This window comes from Homalodisca vitripennis, chromosome 2 (genome assembly GCF_021130785.1).
Source record: "Homalodisca vitripennis isolate AUS2020 chromosome 2, UT_GWSS_2.1, whole genome shotgun sequence".
Lineage (NCBI taxonomy): Eukaryota > Metazoa > Arthropoda > Insecta > Hemiptera > Cicadellidae > Homalodisca > Homalodisca vitripennis.
Window position 1 is genome coordinate 47,475,715 of NC_060208.1, and position 19,897 is coordinate 47,495,611.

The 19,897-nt window shown below is 33.7% G+C and overlaps 1 protein-coding gene across 3 annotated transcripts in view; it reads left to right on the forward strand.

The window, feature by feature from the left end:
- Positions 1 to 19,897, forward strand: part of LOC124353899 (Golgi to ER traffic protein 4 homolog) — a 44,182-nt gene that overhangs the window by 16,507 nt on the left and 7,778 nt on the right. Inside the window, exon 8 of one of the 3 annotated variants that reach the window (XM_046803950.1) lies at positions 18,577 to 18,728. In XM_046803950.1, the coding sequence (XP_046659906.1) occupies positions 18,577 to 18,695 (119 nt within the window). In that variant the 3' untranslated portion in view covers positions 18,696 to 18,728. The other 2 variants (XM_046803952.1, XM_046803951.1) reach the window with 2 other exon arrangements.

The following is a 19,897-nucleotide window of genomic DNA, read 5'->3' on the forward strand; positions in this document are numbered from 1 at the left end:
GTCGTGAAAATCTAGGATGTCATTTCAACATCAAATTTAAATCTTTATGAAGTGATTTGGTTTATGTACTTAGAAACTACAAAAGCTGAAAATTTAATTTAAATCAGTAGAGCATTTCTGTTGGTAATAATAATTTCAAGTACTAGCAGTACTACTGGATACCATTAACCGACACTGTTGACTGAAAATGGCTCTAAAAAATATCTCCACAAGTTAATTGTGAAACCAATGTTTCGACGCGGTCTAAACCAGAAGACTGTGATGTGAAGGAAACAGGATTTTTCCGGACATTTGCCATCGTTCAGTGAAACAAAAAATCAGTAACACTACGTTTCGAGATCTGCAATCTGATCTCTTCTTCAGGTAAAGAACTAACCTAATGCATAATTACAAACTAGGTTAAAATAAACAAATCTTACCAAAGCGTTGTGGCACGCCTAAATCAGGAATCATAACCTACATGTTGTTTGTCAACTTCACTAACTCTATAAACATGCACTTAGTAAAAAACTATACCAAACACTAATCATTAAAACTTAACTACGGAATACAGGTCACAATACATCTTCATTCGTCTACTAACCACCCATGACTGACCAGAGGGACTAGCCAATGGTAATCGTCACGGTTGGCTAAAACAAGATGGCGGAAATAAAGAGGAAGGGCCCTTTCGTTACTATTGGTTCACACGAGATGAACTTCTTAAAACCATATTGTGACTCCGCATTGGTTTATTACAAATATCTGATCCGTTTGATACTTTTTGGTTTTCTCTTTAGTTCATTTTTTAGAATTGGCAACCAAAGCGGCCTAATCTCGACTGATGGTTGACTGATTGGTTGGTCTGCCAATTTAATGTATGTTGCCTCAATTAATTTCCTTTTGAAGAAATGTGGTTCCCAATGTATTATGTTGGCTTCATCCCAATTCATATGAAGGTCTTCGGACCAACAGTGGTGTGCAATTTTTGACTTTTCTGTGAGACCCTTTCTCGTGTTTTCTTTGTGCTCTTTTATCCTTACGTTTAGTGGTCTTTTCGTCTCGCCTATGTATTCCCTATTGCAACTACATTTTATACTGTAAACACAGTTTTTTTTGGAATCCTGTGTGCCATTTTTTGGTTTTGTTTTTATGAGACTTTGTCTAAGAGTGTTGTGTGTTTTAAACGCGGTTCTAATGTTGTAATTTCTACCTATTCTTCTAATTTTCTCCAATAATCCCGGCACATAAGGGATTGACATAAACGCAAATTTATCACAATTCTGTTTTTTTGACTCAGGAATGATTCTTCTGGTTCGTTTGCACTTATTTATTACTAATTGAGGGTATCCATTGCTTCTGAGATCCGATTCAATTTTCTTAAATTCTTCTTTTAGTCTATAACTAGTCTTTTAGTCTGTGACCTGTATTCCGTAGTTAAGTTTTAATGATTAGTGTTTGGTATAGTTTTTTACTAAGTGCATGTTTATAGAGTTAGTGAAGTTGACAAACAACATGTAGGTTGTGATTCCTGACTTAGGCGTGCCACAACGCTTTGGTAAGATTTGTTTATTTTAACCTAGTTTGTAATTATGAATTAGGTTAGTTCTTTACCTGAAGAAGAGATCAGATTGCAGATCTCGAAACGTAGTGTTACTGATTTTTTGTTTCACTGAACGATGGCAAATGTCTGGAAAAATCCTGTTTCCTTCACAATCCTTCCATCGTCAAAAATAACCTTCAAACAAAAAAGACTGTGATGAGTTGATTTCTTAGGCTGCGTAAGCCTGAGTGAAGATTTATTAGTTAACTTTCTTGTCTGTCTGTTTACCCTATTAGTGTTAATCGATTTATTTCTTGACCGTCAACATTTGTTTAGTGACATTTCTGTTGAACAAACATGCCCTTGCATAATAACTCTATAGTAAACTCCATCAACATATAAACATGATTTAGGCACTACTGGGTCGGGAAAGAATTGAGCTATCAAAAGCTATATGCAATTTAACATATATTCATGTACAGTGTACTTTTAGAACTGTTATTTCCAAACTTATATTTACTGTATATACCTGTTTTTCATAATTCATGCACATATCTGATTTTTGTTTCTAACATTAGTATGGTTACATACATGTACAATAACAGTTTTTTTTTCTGAAAGTAGATGAAATTTAAAACAAAATGGCAATCTTGCATTTCTATTTTCTCACAACTTTATTTCACAAGCATAACCTACCTAAATGTTGAAATATGTGTATCATACAATAAGCATTTAAATGGTTTTATTGCATGTTTTCAATTCACATATTATTCTCCATTTCGCCCTGAAAAATATATATTCCATCATATACATTGCTTCTTATTTGTATTTTTAGTGAATAAAAACAAATTTCTTGCGCAGAGCTCTAAAATAGCCTAACTGTACAGGATAAAGGGTTTTATCCTTAATCTGTAAATAATTTTATTTGTTCAAAATATATAATTAACTCTTTGAGTGCCACGGTTATTTTCCGAAGGTATATGCATAAAGTGCCACGCTGTTTTTCGCATATTTGTAAGCTTTTGGGAAAAAAGCTGTTGTAAAATAACTACCAAACAGATTTCCATCACTTTGTTATTTTTTTTTCTTATTAAATGCAGAATATGATACATATCGTTACAAATAAAATTGGATTTATAAAAATTTCAGTATTTATACAAAAAGTTTTTTACTTTTGTATAAAAAGTTGAGTTTCAACCTAATTTGAGTGTATACAGTATTTTTAACATTTTTTATTCTTTATACCATTTTAAAGGCCATATAATTCTGAATAAAACCCATGTTTAATATCTTATTCTAGAATTTTAAAAACATGGCATTATATGTATTAACAAAGTGCTGCCCGGTACCGACATTTTATAAACTGTACTTAATTTGTCAGAGTTTAGAAATTACTTTGTAATGATGTAGTTTTCCTAATAAATCTAATAAAACATCAATATAACACAAATAAATATGATTAGTAAATGTAGAAACAAATACTTGCTAATATATTTATATAAAAGTTTACATTTACTAAATGATAACCCTAATCATATTTACACTGAAAATTCACGTTTTTCACTTGGACACAACTCAAATCACTACATTAACTTTTGTAAAGAAATACAATAAAATACTGTATAAGTTACTATTTTATTTTGTATTTACTCAAATGCTTGGTTATCGGCACATAAACAACAAGAAAGGCCGTTACGCAACACGGTACTCGTCCGCTACGTCGCGTGACTGGAAGACAGAATCATCGCACAGATACTTCGGTATTATCACAGCCCACTATTTTTGGACGAGTTTGCCTTATCGGAGATCAAAATAAACTTCATTATACTTTCCTTCTTCCATAATGAATTGAAAAATACTCGATGAGTCATACTTCCTATCTCCAAATAGACACACAATGACCTGACATATTTGAATAATGAAACGTAGTTCTTATAGTTTTTGATTTCATTGATTGTCGTAATAACTTGTAAATTCCAAAATAGGTTAAATAAAGTCACTTGTTTTTAATACTGTAATTTATTTTGTCCCTGATAAAGAAAACTCGTCCAAAAATAGTGGCTTCTTGGTAAGTACCCCAACAACATAAGTTTCACAGATAAAATAGTAGAGAAACAACATAACACTCGTATTTATTGATAGTTTGGAACCTATTGAATACAGCTGTCTGGTTATTTGGCCAAAATAATCTTGTTCTATATAAGATATTATCGAAATACGAAATGTCAAAATTGGCGACGCTGGCACTTTATGCACTTTTTGTACCGTCAAAATTAGTGACGCTGTGGCACTCAAAGGGTTAAATAAAGTAGGCATAATTTCTAACACAACGTGAAGGACAACCATTAATTAATCTGGTTTCGTACAAACATTGTTCAATTTTTGACGTGACAACGTCTTAAATTAGGTTGCGGCTCGGAGTCACTCATGAAAAAGTGTAACGCCCGGTAACGTTACGATGCCCGTCCAGTGGGTCCGCCGCACGGGATAAAGCAGATAACTGTGGGTCCGTCACACGGGATAAAGCAGATAACTATGTTTATTCGTGAAAATGTGGAGTGCTTAGATTCGTCATTTACAACAACTACAACAATAAAGGTAAATAATTGTACACTGATATTTCATTATCGTAAACTATGATTGATTGATTAATTGTTAGATTGACACAAAAGTTGAGAAACTGAGTTTATAGGTTATGTCATACTATTGACAAATGTTGATAGTGTTAAGTAAATTATTAGTTTAAATCACTCTGCAATCAATCGTAATTCAGTCGATTGAGAAGAAACAGCGCGTATTGCTAGTCAAACATTTAAAATAACAAATTATAACCTCTAACCTGTCATAACAGTGCGACCAAACAAACGAACTAAACCGACCAATCACCACGCGCGGAGTTAGAATTTAACTGTGTTTAGCAAGAATTTCAAATTCCAATTTTAGTAAATGTTTTTATTCAACTTTACCATTTACAATAACAAATTTTAATTAATTTCAAATTATGTACAATGTTTTAGTAAACAAAATATATTTCTATAGTTAAAATTTGTGCAATTCTTATTTTCATTCAATTCCTTGTTCCTATTGTGCAATTTAATAATATTCATATCAATAAATATTCTACCGAGAAAAAGACGTTGTCACGTAAAATCTTCGCCCGTAAAACCGACTTTACAGGCAACCATAATTTTTTTCTCCTAAATGCAAGTGTAGACAAATATTTTTAATGTAGCTTGTGAGATAGCTATAGATTTTACAACATATATAGTCCAAAAGTAAAATATCAAATTATAATAAAACAATAAAGATAGAAAATTTAATAACTAGATAAAAAATTAAGAAAACTAGATTTATATAAGAAATAAAAATACAAATAAATACAATAACTCAACAGCTGATAAAATATGAATTTAAAGTCTGAAAATAAGCAGGAAGAAATTTTATTTTTATCTCAAATTCAAATTACTTGGTTGTCTTGAAACCACCATTAGGTGGGCAGTTTCATTTTTTTTTCATTTTCAGTCGATTGATTTTATCACTTAAATTTTTTTTTTTAACCCTGGAAGAGTCATAAGTTTTGTAGGGTCCTTTTGTAAATTTCATAAAAATCCTTATTTAGCATAAGTATAAAGTGTGTTATATTATTTTTCTTGTTAAGAATTAGAGAAGAAAGTTATATATTTAAAATTTTAAAAAAATATATATTTTTATAGCATATATTGTATTTAGTATTTGACATATAAAAAATATATTACAATACAAGTATCGACATCATAATAAAATATAAGATGTTAAAAGTATGACATAGCTTAATTATAGAAAATTTAGTTGTGGACATAAAAATATATATTGTTATGGGGTTTAGAAATAATAATGAAAATAATTTTTATGTTTACAGAGATAAGAGCAGTGGAAAATCTTTGCCCATTTTAAATTGCTAAGCAACACAATGAAATAACCATAACAAAATTAAGTCGCATTTAATTTAATGTGTTATTCTACCTTTTTATGAAGCTAGCTGATGTAGAACAGTGTATAAGTCAATTTTTACTTCAGAATTAACCCTTTTAATCCCAACATTTTTCCAAAGTATCCAGCAAAAATCCCAGTATTTTTTATAATGGCTCTGCCAAAATCCCAGTATTAAATTGCAATTTTGGAAGTTTGTTACATTTTTTTCTTATTTTCCAACAAAATGTATTATGTTTGTTTTATTATTTGGCATGAAATGTACTCTACTACAATATATGTAAAAAGTATGTATACATTATATACATTTTTTTATAACAATAGAAATTACTTACCTAAAAATGTTTTTTTATTCTGATTTGAATTTTTGTAAGGAGTAGAAAAAAAAAAATAGATATCACTAATCAGTAATATCCTACTGTGCATAAAAGTACATTTGATAGTAAAAAACTTCGCAAATTTTCATCAGTTTATCACAACAAATAATTAAAATACCTTTATATTTTCAAGTCACTGTATTAAAAAAATTCACTTGTAAGAGTGGACGTTGGGATTGAAAGGTTTAATAAAAAATCAAAGAAAATAAGATACAACACTTCTACTTCAGACTCAACAAAGTCAGTCATGTCAGATTCTATTAGAATGTCAAGAATATTACTTGATCTACAAAGATCACCATTCTGAGGTATTATACAGTGTGAGTTAAAAGTATGGATACACTCTGTTATAGGTAAACCGCTAACAAAAAAACCTTGGTTGATTTGAGTTCACGCAGGGTGGGGTAAATACCCCTCCGCAGGGCCGGCCCTAGCTAATTTTATAGTGTAAGCAAACAGTAGTTTTGGCGCCCCCCCCCCCCCCCCCCCCCCCCCCCCCCCCCCGATAAACCGTCATACACTACACTGTAGAACGGTAAATGTCACATACCTTGTACCTAAATAGTAAACAAAGGGGAACAAATTAGGAGAAAAAAAAATAGCTGACAAACCAGAGTTTATGTTTATTTACCACTGTTCATTTACAAATACAGTGACACATTGTAGACTACAATTACGATACATTACATTATTAAGTTTAAGTTATGTGATGTATGATGGAAAACATAAAATCGTCTACAATCAATATTGTGTGTACAAGTCATTGTTAAACGTCAGGTTGTATTACAGACAATTCAAATTAAAAAATAATAGCCTAATAATTACAATTAAGATACTCAATGTTGCAATTAAAAAGGAATTCGTCTGGCTTTTAATTTTGAAAACTCTTGCAGTAGAATGTCCGTTTCCATTTCATTTAGGGCATCATTTTCAATCGCCAAGGTTGCTAGACCACTTAAGTGTTCTTGGCTCAAATTTGATCGTATGTAAGTTTTTATCAGTTTTAATTTGGAAAAACTTCTTTCGCCACTGGCCACGGATACTGGCAGCGTTAACAAGATTCTCAATGCTACAAAAATATTTTTGGAAAAGTATCCACATAACCACGTTTGGTTATAAAAGACAACGCTCCAGCTGGGTGACTTGTAGGGGGCAGCATTGATCCAAAGATTTGAAGCTCATCAAACAGCTCATCTCCGTTAATGTCATATTCTTTTGGTTTGTCATCTCCATCACCACCGCTCAAAACTGTTTCAAGGTGTTTGCAGGCTTTCTTTAACTCTGATTCACTCCATGCTTTTCCTAAGGTAGCAATATCATAGAGAAATTTAAAACCTTCACTATGGTTTTCCATCAGTTCAAATCTCTCCTTTAACGAGGATATTGCTCTATCAAGCACAACAAAGAAGAAATTTACTTTAAACAAATCTTTACCAGAACTTGCAGCTTCATCTTCACTCTCGTAAGAAAATTGTTTTTTAACTCTTTTTGGTCTAACTGTTTTTTCTTGTTCAAAGTCACCTGCAACATCAATTTTTTCTGCAAGTTCCTTTGCATCAGTAATGACGCTGTTTAGTCCTTCTTCAGATCTCATAGTTTCCAAAAATGATTTTACACTCTTAAGAAGATCTATTGAACTTTGAAGATCATTTGTGACCTTTTGCAACAGTTTACTAACCATGTTTGTTTTATACAGGATCTCATGCCAAGTTACAATACAACACAGAAACTTGAAGCTTTGCAGTTTTTTTACTAGTCCTACGGCAGTATGTCTACCAAATGCATCAAGGTTCTTGTCTTGAGAAGCTTCATATAATGCATCATATACTTCTTCAATATGGTACCTCAAGGGTAATAATGCCTCAATTCTACTTTCCCACCTAGTGTTGCAGAGTGGTTTGACTGTTAGACTCGAAACGTTTTTCAGCAAAATACTCCATCTTTGAGTAGAACTAGAAAAAAAGTTATATATTTCTTGTATGGTGCTGAAACAGTCTACTGCACTATTGCAAGACAGAGCTGCATCGTTAATTATCAAGTTCAGGGAGTGGTTTCCACATGGAACATAAAATGCTCTAGGATTTAGATCAAGGATCCTCTTCTGAACTCCAACATGCTTTCCCTTCATTGCCGAACCATTATCATAGCCCTGACCCCTCATGTTTTTTAAAGGAATCCCTCGTTCCTTTAGTTCTTTCAATAATGCTTCTGTGAGACCTTCACCTGATGAATCTTTAATAGGAATGAAACCTAAAAAATGTTCTTTAATTACCACATCTTCATTTTCAGTAATCTTCACAAATCTTATCACAAACGTCATTTGCTCAGTATGGCTAACGTCAGGAGTGCAGTCTAATATTATCGAATAATATGTGGCTTGCTGTAGGTCTTGCAAGATTTTATCTTGGATCTTGGCTGACAAGAACAGAATGAACTCGCTCTGGATATGTTTGCTCAAATAATGAACGTGTGTTTCTTTTGATTTGATCCTTCTCACATGTTCAGCCATAAAAACATCAAACTTTGCTATGTGTTCTACCAATTTTAAAAAGTTTCCGTTGTTACGTTCAAAAAGAACATCCTTTTTCCCTCGAAAGGCCAACCCCTGTGTCCCCAAAAACTGTACTATACACAGTAATCGTTTCAGGACTTGGTGCTAATGTTCAGTTTCAGCATGGATAAGTCTTTCATGTTCTTCATCAATAGTTTTGTTTAATCGTAAACGTACAGAGAGCTCACGCCAAAACGTACAGTTTTTAACATGAGCAGAGGATTTCTCGTGACTAGTCAAAGTCTTGTGTAGGTTTTGCCAGTCAGAATACCCTTGGTCACTAGCAAGAAGAGAATTCGTGTTTCCAAACAGTTTGCAAGGAAAACAAAATGCTGCATTTTTCGATATTGAGTATAGTACCCAATTTCTGTGAACTTGTTCTCCGTTGCACAGCTTCCTTGTGTAATGATTTGAAGAAAATCTCCTACCTTTACTGTCCGCAGGAAACTCTTTGTCAGTGACTTGCTGAGGCCCTCGTTCAACAAGCACTTTCCGTACCTCGTCATTTATTTTGGGTGGCCACTTCCCACAATCATTTGAAATCACAGGTAATGTGTTTGTGTCCTTGTTCGGTTCCTGGAAGACAAAACAAAACATTATAGTTGGCATCGTGGTGTAATCGCAAGAGATGTATGATGTGTGATAACTCTGTTAAATTACCCTTTTCAGGATTTCAAATATTTAATGCAATATTTATATCTATATTTTATTATAGTCTATAATAAATAGGCCTTCCTATTTAGGTTTAACTAAAATATAGTAAACATTTTTAAAACATCTTTTACACCTATCTATGTTATGGTGGTATAAAATAAAAATTGGTTTAAATAAAAGTCAAATAAGGGCTTAAACATTTGTGTGTTTTTTGTTTGCGGCCACCATATTGAAACGGTAGGCCTAATCATATCATATTCATGATTAATAATCCAACTAAGTTGGCCGAGGTTATTGCTGGACCTATTTATCCTAAAAATGCTAAGTAAGTTAAATAAGTCAACTTACAATTTCAATGACTTGTTGACTATGCGTAACAACAGACGTAGATGAAGATGATGATGACATCACTGTATCAACTAATAAATCATCATCCACAACTTTGGTGGCGGCTACAGAATCGTCACAATCAATATTTGATGGTGGAAATGGTGTTTCTGTAGCTAGATAACTATGGAATTGACTGGTTGACGGTCCAGGCAGAACCTCAGATTCAGTTATTGGTAAATTATTGTCAACATCATGATCTAATTCGGTTGTCTCTACGCTTATTGATGCACTCGCACATAATGGTGGATTTGTTAAAAACCTTTGCAGTGCTTTACACTGCTTTTCATCTTCTTTAGATTGCTGCAACTTTCTTTTGCGGTTAAATGCTCCAGATGTTTTTTTCTTGCTCGACATTTCGTGTTAATTAAAAACGGCATTAATTTTACAACTTACTACAGTACAACGCACATCAATGTAATTATATAAAATAGTAAGACAGACAGCTGTCACGGCGAGGGTGCTTGCGAAGCGGCGCTAACAGTGACCGTAACGTAACTGCGAGACTCAGACTGCGAACAGAAATAGACATATGAGTCATGCGGACGGTTCCATGTCACTCGCGTAAGGGGTGGGGCGTGTGTATCGGGTAGCGGTGCATTAGTCAGTGCAGGGCGCACGTGCACAGCGCCCCCACGACGCCCCTCTCCTCGCGGCGCCACCCGCGGCCGCGTAGTTCGCGTATATCACGGGCCGCCCCTGCCCCTCCGCGCCTCTCTATTTGATCAGCTGACTAATCCGGCTCAGTCGGTATCGTTCCCTGCTACGACCTGTTCAGTTGAACCGGTCAGTACAGAGTTACTAAGCCTTCCCGCTAGAGCGTGTTTTACCGGTCATCGTGTTCAACAAAATGAACGACTGAACGGAATGACCAAGTGAATGAAAGGATCCGCTTGCAAAAAAGTGTTCGAATATAGGAAGAAACAACATATCTTTCAGTAACTAGATATATAACAATAAATATATTGTTTCAGAAATCTAGTAAATGTAAATATATATTATTACAACTGATTAAAAAAAATTAATTGTATGTTACTATATACATGACTAAATATTTAAATGTTAATACTTATGAACAATGGACATGGTTGATTGGTATGCCTTTGGTTTATCATAAGTTTATCACACGATACTCGCATCAAGTCGGCATTACAGTTTCTATATTAAAACAACATTCAACATAACAAATTTGTATTATATTTCTCATGTTTTGTGCCGTAACGTATGTTTGAGTTACAACTTCGCTTATGTGTTTCTTCAATTACCTAATCTTTACTGGTTTAAAAAGCGCGTGAAGGATTGGTTACTATCGTTAGATGGCAAAGAAGTATATAGACTTGTTGTTCCTTATTATTGCTGAACTTCTAACCCTTCCTCACTATTTATTGTTATTCGGTTTGCCTTTCACTATAATTACCATAACTAATACTTCATACGACAGTGCAGCAAAACTAGATTTGTACTCGGTTACGTATTATTATCAATGTGACATCAATTGCCTGCGTGGTCACTGTTGTCATTGCCATCCAGCCAGAGTAAAAATACATTCTATAACCATTAATTAATAATCTCAAAAATTAAAAAACTGGTATTTTTTTACTTATAATATCATTTGTTCTATTATTAGTTTTGAGTTCCAATATTCACGACCAGAGCCTAGCACAGGCCCTAGGCCCATGTAGGCTCTTCCCAGTTATACTACTCTTCTTTTTCAAATTTTAATTGAATTACTACAAGGTTTATATAATAAGAAATAACAAACAATATAAGTACCGTATTGTCACACTCTAATACATGGTTTCAGACATTGTATGTATGTGCAAACGTTTGTTGCACTACATGTATATGTACTCGTATATGTGTTTTATTGTACTATTTTTGAGAAAATAAACCATTTTCATTTCATTTCATATACTTGATTTGGAAAAAATATCAAATTTATTCAGTTGTCAGGCAAAATTAACAAAACTTTCAAAGTGAACGGGTCTTTTGAAACACTCTGATCCGGATCACTCGTTCACCTGACTGACCCGTTCGAATTGAACGACACATCTTTAATGGCCACTGCCACTGCACGGCTAACCTCAAAATAACAATGTTTCCTGTATACATCTATGGCTACATTAATCTGTTTAATTAATATTTTACTCTTAGACTTCGACACTTGTATATGCCTCCACACAAAAATATATAGTTATAGAACAGGTAAAGTAGCTGCAGTGTAAACAAAACTGTGAGAACGAGATATGATCCACACAGCTGAGAAACAGATACAAGAAGGTGCTGGTCCCACTCCCCACCCCCAACTCCCCGCCGGAGGGGGCCCCTCCTGCGCGGTACTGCTCAGGAATTTGCTTCTGCGCAGGTTTCTTTAATAGCGGTTGACCTATAGTCTTTGATGGATAAAGATGGAGGGGGGGAGGTGGCTCATACCAAATTTTTAAATGTAAAGACCCATTATGTGACATCTCATTTGAAAGGTCTTGATAAAAGAAGAACAGTGGAAACTAGAGCTTTCTATCTCAACCCAGTACAAAATGGGCAGCTCATTGAAATTAATTAAGTTAAAAGCATGGATGGATCTTGCTCAATATTCAATGGACAGAGATAACAAATGAAACTCAAGACACTCCTCTAGGAAGCAAAATGAACCATTTCCCCAAAAAGCCCATTTTGGGCAGTTTGAAATTTTAAATGTAAAGTTTCAGTAGCACTAGTAATTACAATTACGTTAAACAATAAAACTTACTAATCTTTGCTTTTTACATCAGATTTTCAAACTGGTGTCCCAGGACAGTTTGACAATGTCCAAGCCTGTTGTAGAAACTTGAAACGGCACGCTATATGGATTCACGTGGGATTTTTTAAATTTCCGCTATTATTCTGTCCCTAAGGTCATTAATGCATAGGGGTTTCATTTTATAAACATATTTAATGTGAAACCTCACAAAATAGTATTGTGGAGTCTGGCGATCTTGGTAGCCACTCGATACTTCCCTTCTACCTACCGAGCAATTTGGAAAAATATTGTTCAAATACTCACGGACATGCAGACCATAGTGAGGAGTTGCTCCATCCTGCTGGAACCAAACTTCATTACAGTTGTTGGTTGCTACTCGGATAGCTGGAAAAACCTGAATTTGTAACATTTCCTGGTATACCTTGGCATTAAGGTTTCCATCAATAAAAAAGGGCCCAACAAACTAATCCCTCACAATGCCAAGCCAAATGTTTAATTTTTCGGGGTGCTGGGTATGTTGCTCTCTCATCCAATGAGAGTTAATATCAGCCCAATAACTAGCATTGTGTCTGTTGACTTTACTGTTAAACACGAAAGTTACTTCATCTGAGAAAGCAATGTTGTTTAATCTAATTGTATTATTATCAATGTTCCATATAATTATTTCACAAAAAAGGCGATTAGATGTAAAGAGGGAATTGGGGACACTGAATCATGTAGACCTCATTTTATTGATCTAAGTATTCTAATGTTACCCTGTGTGTTTATGTTCCAGTCAATTATATATGTTAAAGACCATATTGCAGAATTTAATTTAAGAAGCAGTAAACATGTATGTAACACCAGAAATAAAAACCTTATTGAACAATTTGTACGTCTAAGTAAGACGAAAAGTAATTACATACATATTGGCATAAAGCTTTTTAACAAATTACCTCTAAATGTAAAGTCTTAGTCTGTAAATAGTTTTAAATTAGTTCTTAAGAAATGGTTTGAAAAAAAATGCTTTTTATAGTTTAGACGAATTTTACAATGTTTCATTAGATGAGATAATATTTTAGGTGTAATATTTATATATCATAATTTATTCTCATATTTTGTAATTTTTTATTATTTGTTGTATTTATTGATTGTTAATTTTATTAATTGTTATGTTTGTTAATTGTTATATTTGTTCATTGTTATATTTTGTTAATTATTATATTTAGATTAACCCATTGGCGACGGATGACGTATATTGCCCGTCATCATGTATACAGCGCGTAAAGACGGATGACGGACAGTGTCCGTCATGAATTTTGGGGATTTGTTTCAATCGATATAAATTCTCGGTTATTTGTAATGGTTATTCCGTTCACCAACAAGCGATCGATAGTTGAATCGTATTATTCGGTATCTAACATCCGAATACAAGAAAACTGAATGCAAAAACCGAACATAAACCTGAATACCGTAACTGTTTGCAATAGAACAGCGATCAGTCGAGCAACATGGCGTCTCGCGATGAAGTGTTTCTCCGTTCGTCGGAGTTATCTGCGTATGTGGATAATGTACTGAATGAAAGTGATAGTGATAGTGGTGATTTAGATGGCGAAAACTGTGAAATATCAATGACGATAATGATGAAATCAGTGACAATGACGGGCGAAGTGATAGTAGTGATGACGATGACGACAATGACAATAGGCCTAACCTCCAAACTTGGACCTGGACAAATGACACAAACACAGTAAGGCAAATCAACTTTACTGGAAATTCAGGTATAAATCCAATTGTTTCCAGGCAATTGAATGCTGATTGTACAGAGCTAGATGTATTGAATCAATTTCTAACCAATGAGTTCTGGGATAAAAGTTGTAAGTGAAACTAACAAGTATGCTAGGGAGAAAAATCTTGGTGGAGGTGATGTTAGGCCTAATAATAATTGGACTGATGTAACCAAGGATGAAATGAAGGCTTACTTTAGCCTTGTTTGTATTTTGATGTCACAAAACCCAAAAACAAAAAGTAAACTGACTATTGGTCTCGCAGACAAATAATTCATTGTCCTATCTATAGTGAGGTTATGTCACGCGACAGATTCAAATCTATTTTCTAGATACTTACACTTTTCATCCTCACTTCTGCAAACTGACAAACTAAGGAAAATCCGACCAGTTGTTGAATTACTTTTGTCATCATTCAAAAGGGTATTCAAACCTGGAAAGTTTTGTTGTATTGACGAAAGTTTGATTGTCCTTCCGAGGAAGGTTAGCCTACATCCAATTCAAACCCTTCAAAAAGGGCTAGGTTTGGAATTAAGATTTATAAGGTATGTGATTCTGTAACAGGGTACTGCTACAATTTCAAGATATACACTGGGAAGGAAATTACCAATGACACTACAATGCTAGTTAGTGAACAAGTTGTTTTGACAATGACAGAAGACTTAGTTGGGTGAAGGTCGACTTATGTTTATGGACAATTGGTATTCATCGCCAAACCTTTTTTTGGAGCTCCTAAACAGAGATACTTATTGCATTGGTACATTGAGAGCCAATAGAAAAAAATGTTCCCAAGGAAATAAAAAAAGAAAAACTGAAGAAAAGGAGAAATAACATTTCGCTCAAGTAATAACATGTTGTGTCTGAAATGGAAAGATAGGAAGGATGTGACAATGCTTTCAACATACCACGAGAGACCAGATTTCCAAGAAGTAACTTCTCAGCGAGAAAAGTAGAAAACAAAAATCCAGTAGTAAGCCTCAAACCAAATGTTGTTGTAGATTACAACAAGTATATGTGTGGGGTAGACAAGCAGGACCAAAAACTTTCCTCCTTTCCAGTAATGCGTAGGAGTGCCAAAGGGTACAAAAAAATATTTTTTTAACCTTTTTGATATTGCATTATGTAATGCTAGTATTGTACACAACTTGGTCACTAAAAAGAAAATTCATCTTTCAGAATTTAGGCTAAACATTGTTGACCAGTTACTATCAACAGTTCAGCTTCCTGATAGGCCTACAGGAGGGAGGCCTTCACTAGACCAACCAATGAGGCTACAATGTAAACAATGGGGACATTTCATTGAAAAAATTCCTCCAACAAACAAAGCTAGACCATCCAAAAGATGTAAAGTGTGTTATGATCACGGAAGGCGATCAGAAACAATTTACCAATGTAAAAAATGTAAAGTTCCTTTACATTTGGAGAACTGTTTTGAAATTTTTCATACAGTAAATAAATACTAAAAAAAGTAAAAATGTATTTGTAATATTTGTAAATATATACCACACATGAATTCCACAACAAAAACTTTTTACAGGTAAGTTATACCACCATAACTGAAAAAAAACTATTAAACGTTTTTTAAACAAAAAAAACTCAGTCCTGGGTTTGTCACAATAGCGTTAAAATCTCAGTCTCCAATGGGTTTAAAACACATTTGATAAACAACAAATTATCTTACATCAAATTTACACTGAAGTTAAATGCCTACTATTTTATTTATATAATTGTGCTACCATTTAATTGACTTATGTGACAAGGCCTATTGTAACATATGTTATTTAACGGCAATAAACGAATTGAATTGAAAATTCTACTCGAAAAACTGACCTCACTTAGCTCAGGAACCATTGTCGTTTAAAACTTTACAAACTGATATTTGAGAAACATTTCTTGTTGAGGCATGAGGATCTTCTCAACAAGACTGAGGTCTTCTACAACATAATGTAAAACGTCAAGTGACAATGCTTGGTTTATAGTCGATTTTGGTCATCCAGGTTTGAGGCAGTCTTTAATGCTGCCTGTTTTCTGGGTATATTGGATTGTTTTTTGAACTCCTGATTTAGATACAGGGTTTTGATAGGGATAAGTGTCATTAAATAAATTATTTTCTTCATCATAAGATCTCAACTGGTCTCCATAGCCTCGCATCATCAGTACCACAATATGCTCTTGTTCACTTAATCACTCCATTTTAACCCATTTGTGACTGGATATTTTCCATGCTTTCGTGTAACAACAGGTGCACTTTGCATAACACTTACTGTATAACATACTATGAATATTATAAATGTATCTTAGTTATTCCTTGTTATTGTATGAACACAAAATGTCAGTTTTTTTTTTTTTTTTTTTTAATATACATATATTTACACTATTTAAAAATTTTTATTATACTTCTTTAGAAGTTGGTTTGGGTGTGAAACACCTCAAAACATGTTTCCAGATGAAGTGGAACATGACACTTTTTACATTGGTACACTGTTTCACTTCTTTTCCCCTGTGAGGCACAAACTTTACATTTTCTTGAGGGCCTGGCTTTGGTGGTTGGAGGTATCTTTTCAATAAAATGCGCCCAAAACTTTCCTTGAAGGCGCAGTGGTGATTCTCCACAAGCGGGAGGCCTACCAAAGGGTTACCTGAACCCAAAAGGTTTCGTCACAGAAGTGATTGAACACATCTGATTCAGTGTAGTTTTCTCCTTACTGCCTAGAAATGATAGGATTTATTCCATGATTGCCGGTAAAACGCATTGTACTAACAGTATTTGGTCCAACACTCCACGCAAAATCACAAGGCCTAGCCAGTGGATTATCGTCACTTTCATTATCACTGCTGTCATCGTTTATACCATCAGACATTTAATTATTTTCATGTATCATGTCATCTTGTTCACTGTCACTTTCCTCATCACCACTTTCATCTAAAACATTAGCAACGTAAGGCGCAAAACCATCCGAATTTACGAACACATCGTTTCGGTCGGAGACGCCATCTTGACTGTTTACAAACGAAAGAAAGCTGTTTTGCCAAGATGATTTGAGGCAATATCAGATGATTTTCAGGAACGAAGAAAAACATAGACTAGAATATTGAGAACAAAATATGCAGCAAATGTGAATGCCTCTGCGATCTATCGGCAATATATTCAACTACGTCGATGTCGTGTCTAGCGGACGGGTGCTGCCCGTCTTTAGTTGTTAGGTTGCGCGAAGTGAAGGACGGAAACTGCCCATCCAATGTCTTCAATGGGTTAACATAAAGTATCGCAAAAACACTTCTTAACTGTGTTAATTCCAACCAGAAACTGAACATGATACTGGACTTCCTCAAAAAACTGATTAGATAAGGTAGGCCTGCCCTGCAGCAAGTAATAACTATAAAACAGGTTTGAGTTTGTAAGGAAAGTTGTTGTCTATTGAAGTTATTCATTCTGAATGTGGATGTTTATGTTTTGCCTCAATTAATTTAAATGAACTGCCATATATCTGATTCCCACTGTTCTTCTTTTATAAAGACCTTTCAAATGAGGTGTCACTTAATAGGTCTTTACATTAAACAAATTTTGTTTGAGCCCACCCCCCCCCCCCAAATTCCCTTTTTGGGAAAATGGGCAAAGTTGTAACAGTGACTATAAAAAGTTCTTTTCTATTTCCTAGAAAGGTGTCCCGAGTTCCATCTCTCCATCTATATCCATTAAAAAAAAACTTATACTTTTAACTCACACTGTGTAATAAACTGTATATTATAAATTATTGCTTAATTCGAATAAAAATCTTCCTAACAAAGAACAAAATTATTTATTTACAAACAACACTCTTCGCTACACAGAGGTTAACAAAAAAATTACATCTTGGAAAACCACACAGATTGTCAACTAGAAACAAGATAAAACAAAATCAAAGACCATTAACATTAAAAACAACTCATAGGCTCTTGACTTATGTATAATTTAAAAGTAGTTGACCAGTAATATAGCTTATAAGGGTAAAATACGAATTAATATCAGGTGGGTCGGTCGACCCTTCCAGGGTTAACGGTATAACAATTTTCAATTAAACTTTGGTTATGTTACGTTGCTCAATTACAGTTTAATAAGTACAGGTTAAGTTTAATTAGTAGTTAATGTTTTATTATCACAGTTTCTTTGTTTGTGTATTTTTTATTCATAATATGATTTTACATGTTTCACAACGGGGTTTTATCCTAGATGCCATCTGCATGTACCAAAATTAAGCTAGTGACAATAATAATTACAAGAAATATTTAAAAATTTGTATTTACTTTAACATTACTGTTGTACAATTTACCATTATACAAACTTTCTTAACCAACATTTTCATCAAAAATGAAATTATTGTTTAAAGTATGAAAAATAGTTCCAAAACTTAAAATTTGTTCTTTATAGTACAAAACATGGCCATTTGCTTATTATAATTGGTGTTGGTTGTCTATTGCATCAAATACCTGACAGACCCCTGGTATTTGAATTGGAAAACATTTTGGTCTGGAATGAATAAGGCCTGGCACGACTATCCACTTCTAGACTGAAGCATTGCCCTGAACATGTAAGCCTTCAGCAGATGTTATCATTGATTTAAGTTTTCAAGGCAATATCTTGCAGTCCCTGGTAAATGGATTGGGGGACAATTTGTGTTCGGATGAAGAGGATCTTGGCATGCCCGTCCACCTCCAGATTGATGGAGACTATGTTGGACTGAATATTTAAGCCTTGCAGCATTTGTTATCATTGATGTTGATTCTCTGTTATAGGCAATATCTTGCAGTCCCTGATGAATGGATTGGGGGAAAATTTGGATTCGGATGAAGAGGATCTGGCACGGCCGTCCACCTCCAGATTGATGGAGACTGAAGCGTTGGACTGAACATGCAAGCCTAATCGGTGAGAGTTCTCTGCCACTCGGGTGACTCGAGCTTTCTACCTCAACTTCGGCCTTAATAACAGTTTTAAAATCTTATTTTTATGTGTCATTCAGAAAATGCTCTACATGCTGAAAATTATTTGTTAATATGTTAAAGTTGGGTTTTGTTTCAACCTTAGCACTATCCCACAAATAAATTTTGTTAATTTTTTTCATAATTCACAAAAACGTGGAGACTGAAGTAATGTTTTATATCCGTAGTGTTACAGTCATCAAAGCAATAAAAATATGTTAATTCTCGTAGTTTAAAGGCTCTGAACTGTTATTGTGGACAACATATAAAATTTTTTTCTGATGATTTTAAAACTGCATATGTAATCTTTCCAAATTGAATGAGCAGAGATAACTTCGCCTTTGAACTCAGTTTGGGATATAAGCAATGTCAGTCAATGGTTTACCTAACAAAATAATTTAGATTGTAAATAAATTTTGTACATAGTTTTTACAATTTCCACCAGTCCAACAAGGCATTTGCTCAGAAATGAATTTTGTTTAGGATTTTCATGCTAGGATTGCTGAGTGGAATTATAAAAGAATGTTGAGGATTGTCATGTATTTTATCAATGTGTTTTTATTTTTGTAAAACTTTTATTGTAAAAGAAGATATACATTTTTACTAATTAGTTTTTGGTCAGTATAAAATTATTATTATTTTTTTATTTTAACAATAATTTATAAATGTATGCTCCATTTGTAATATGTTTTGTTGAAGATGTCAAATATTATCATGTACAGTGTTGGAATGATTTTGAGTTTCAGGAGAATATAAATTGAAATATAACTAATGATTTAGAACATTTAACTTATTTTATTTGTTGTTTAAAATTATAGGACATTAAGTTGTGATTCATAATTTTTTATTGATAGATTTAAATGTACTAAATATATTGTCACACCTAGTTTTTGTTACATAAGTCAAAATAATCTGCTCTAAAATATGCCTTCAAAAATGAAGTAAATAGTTTTTTTTTTTTTTTGTAATTGTTTT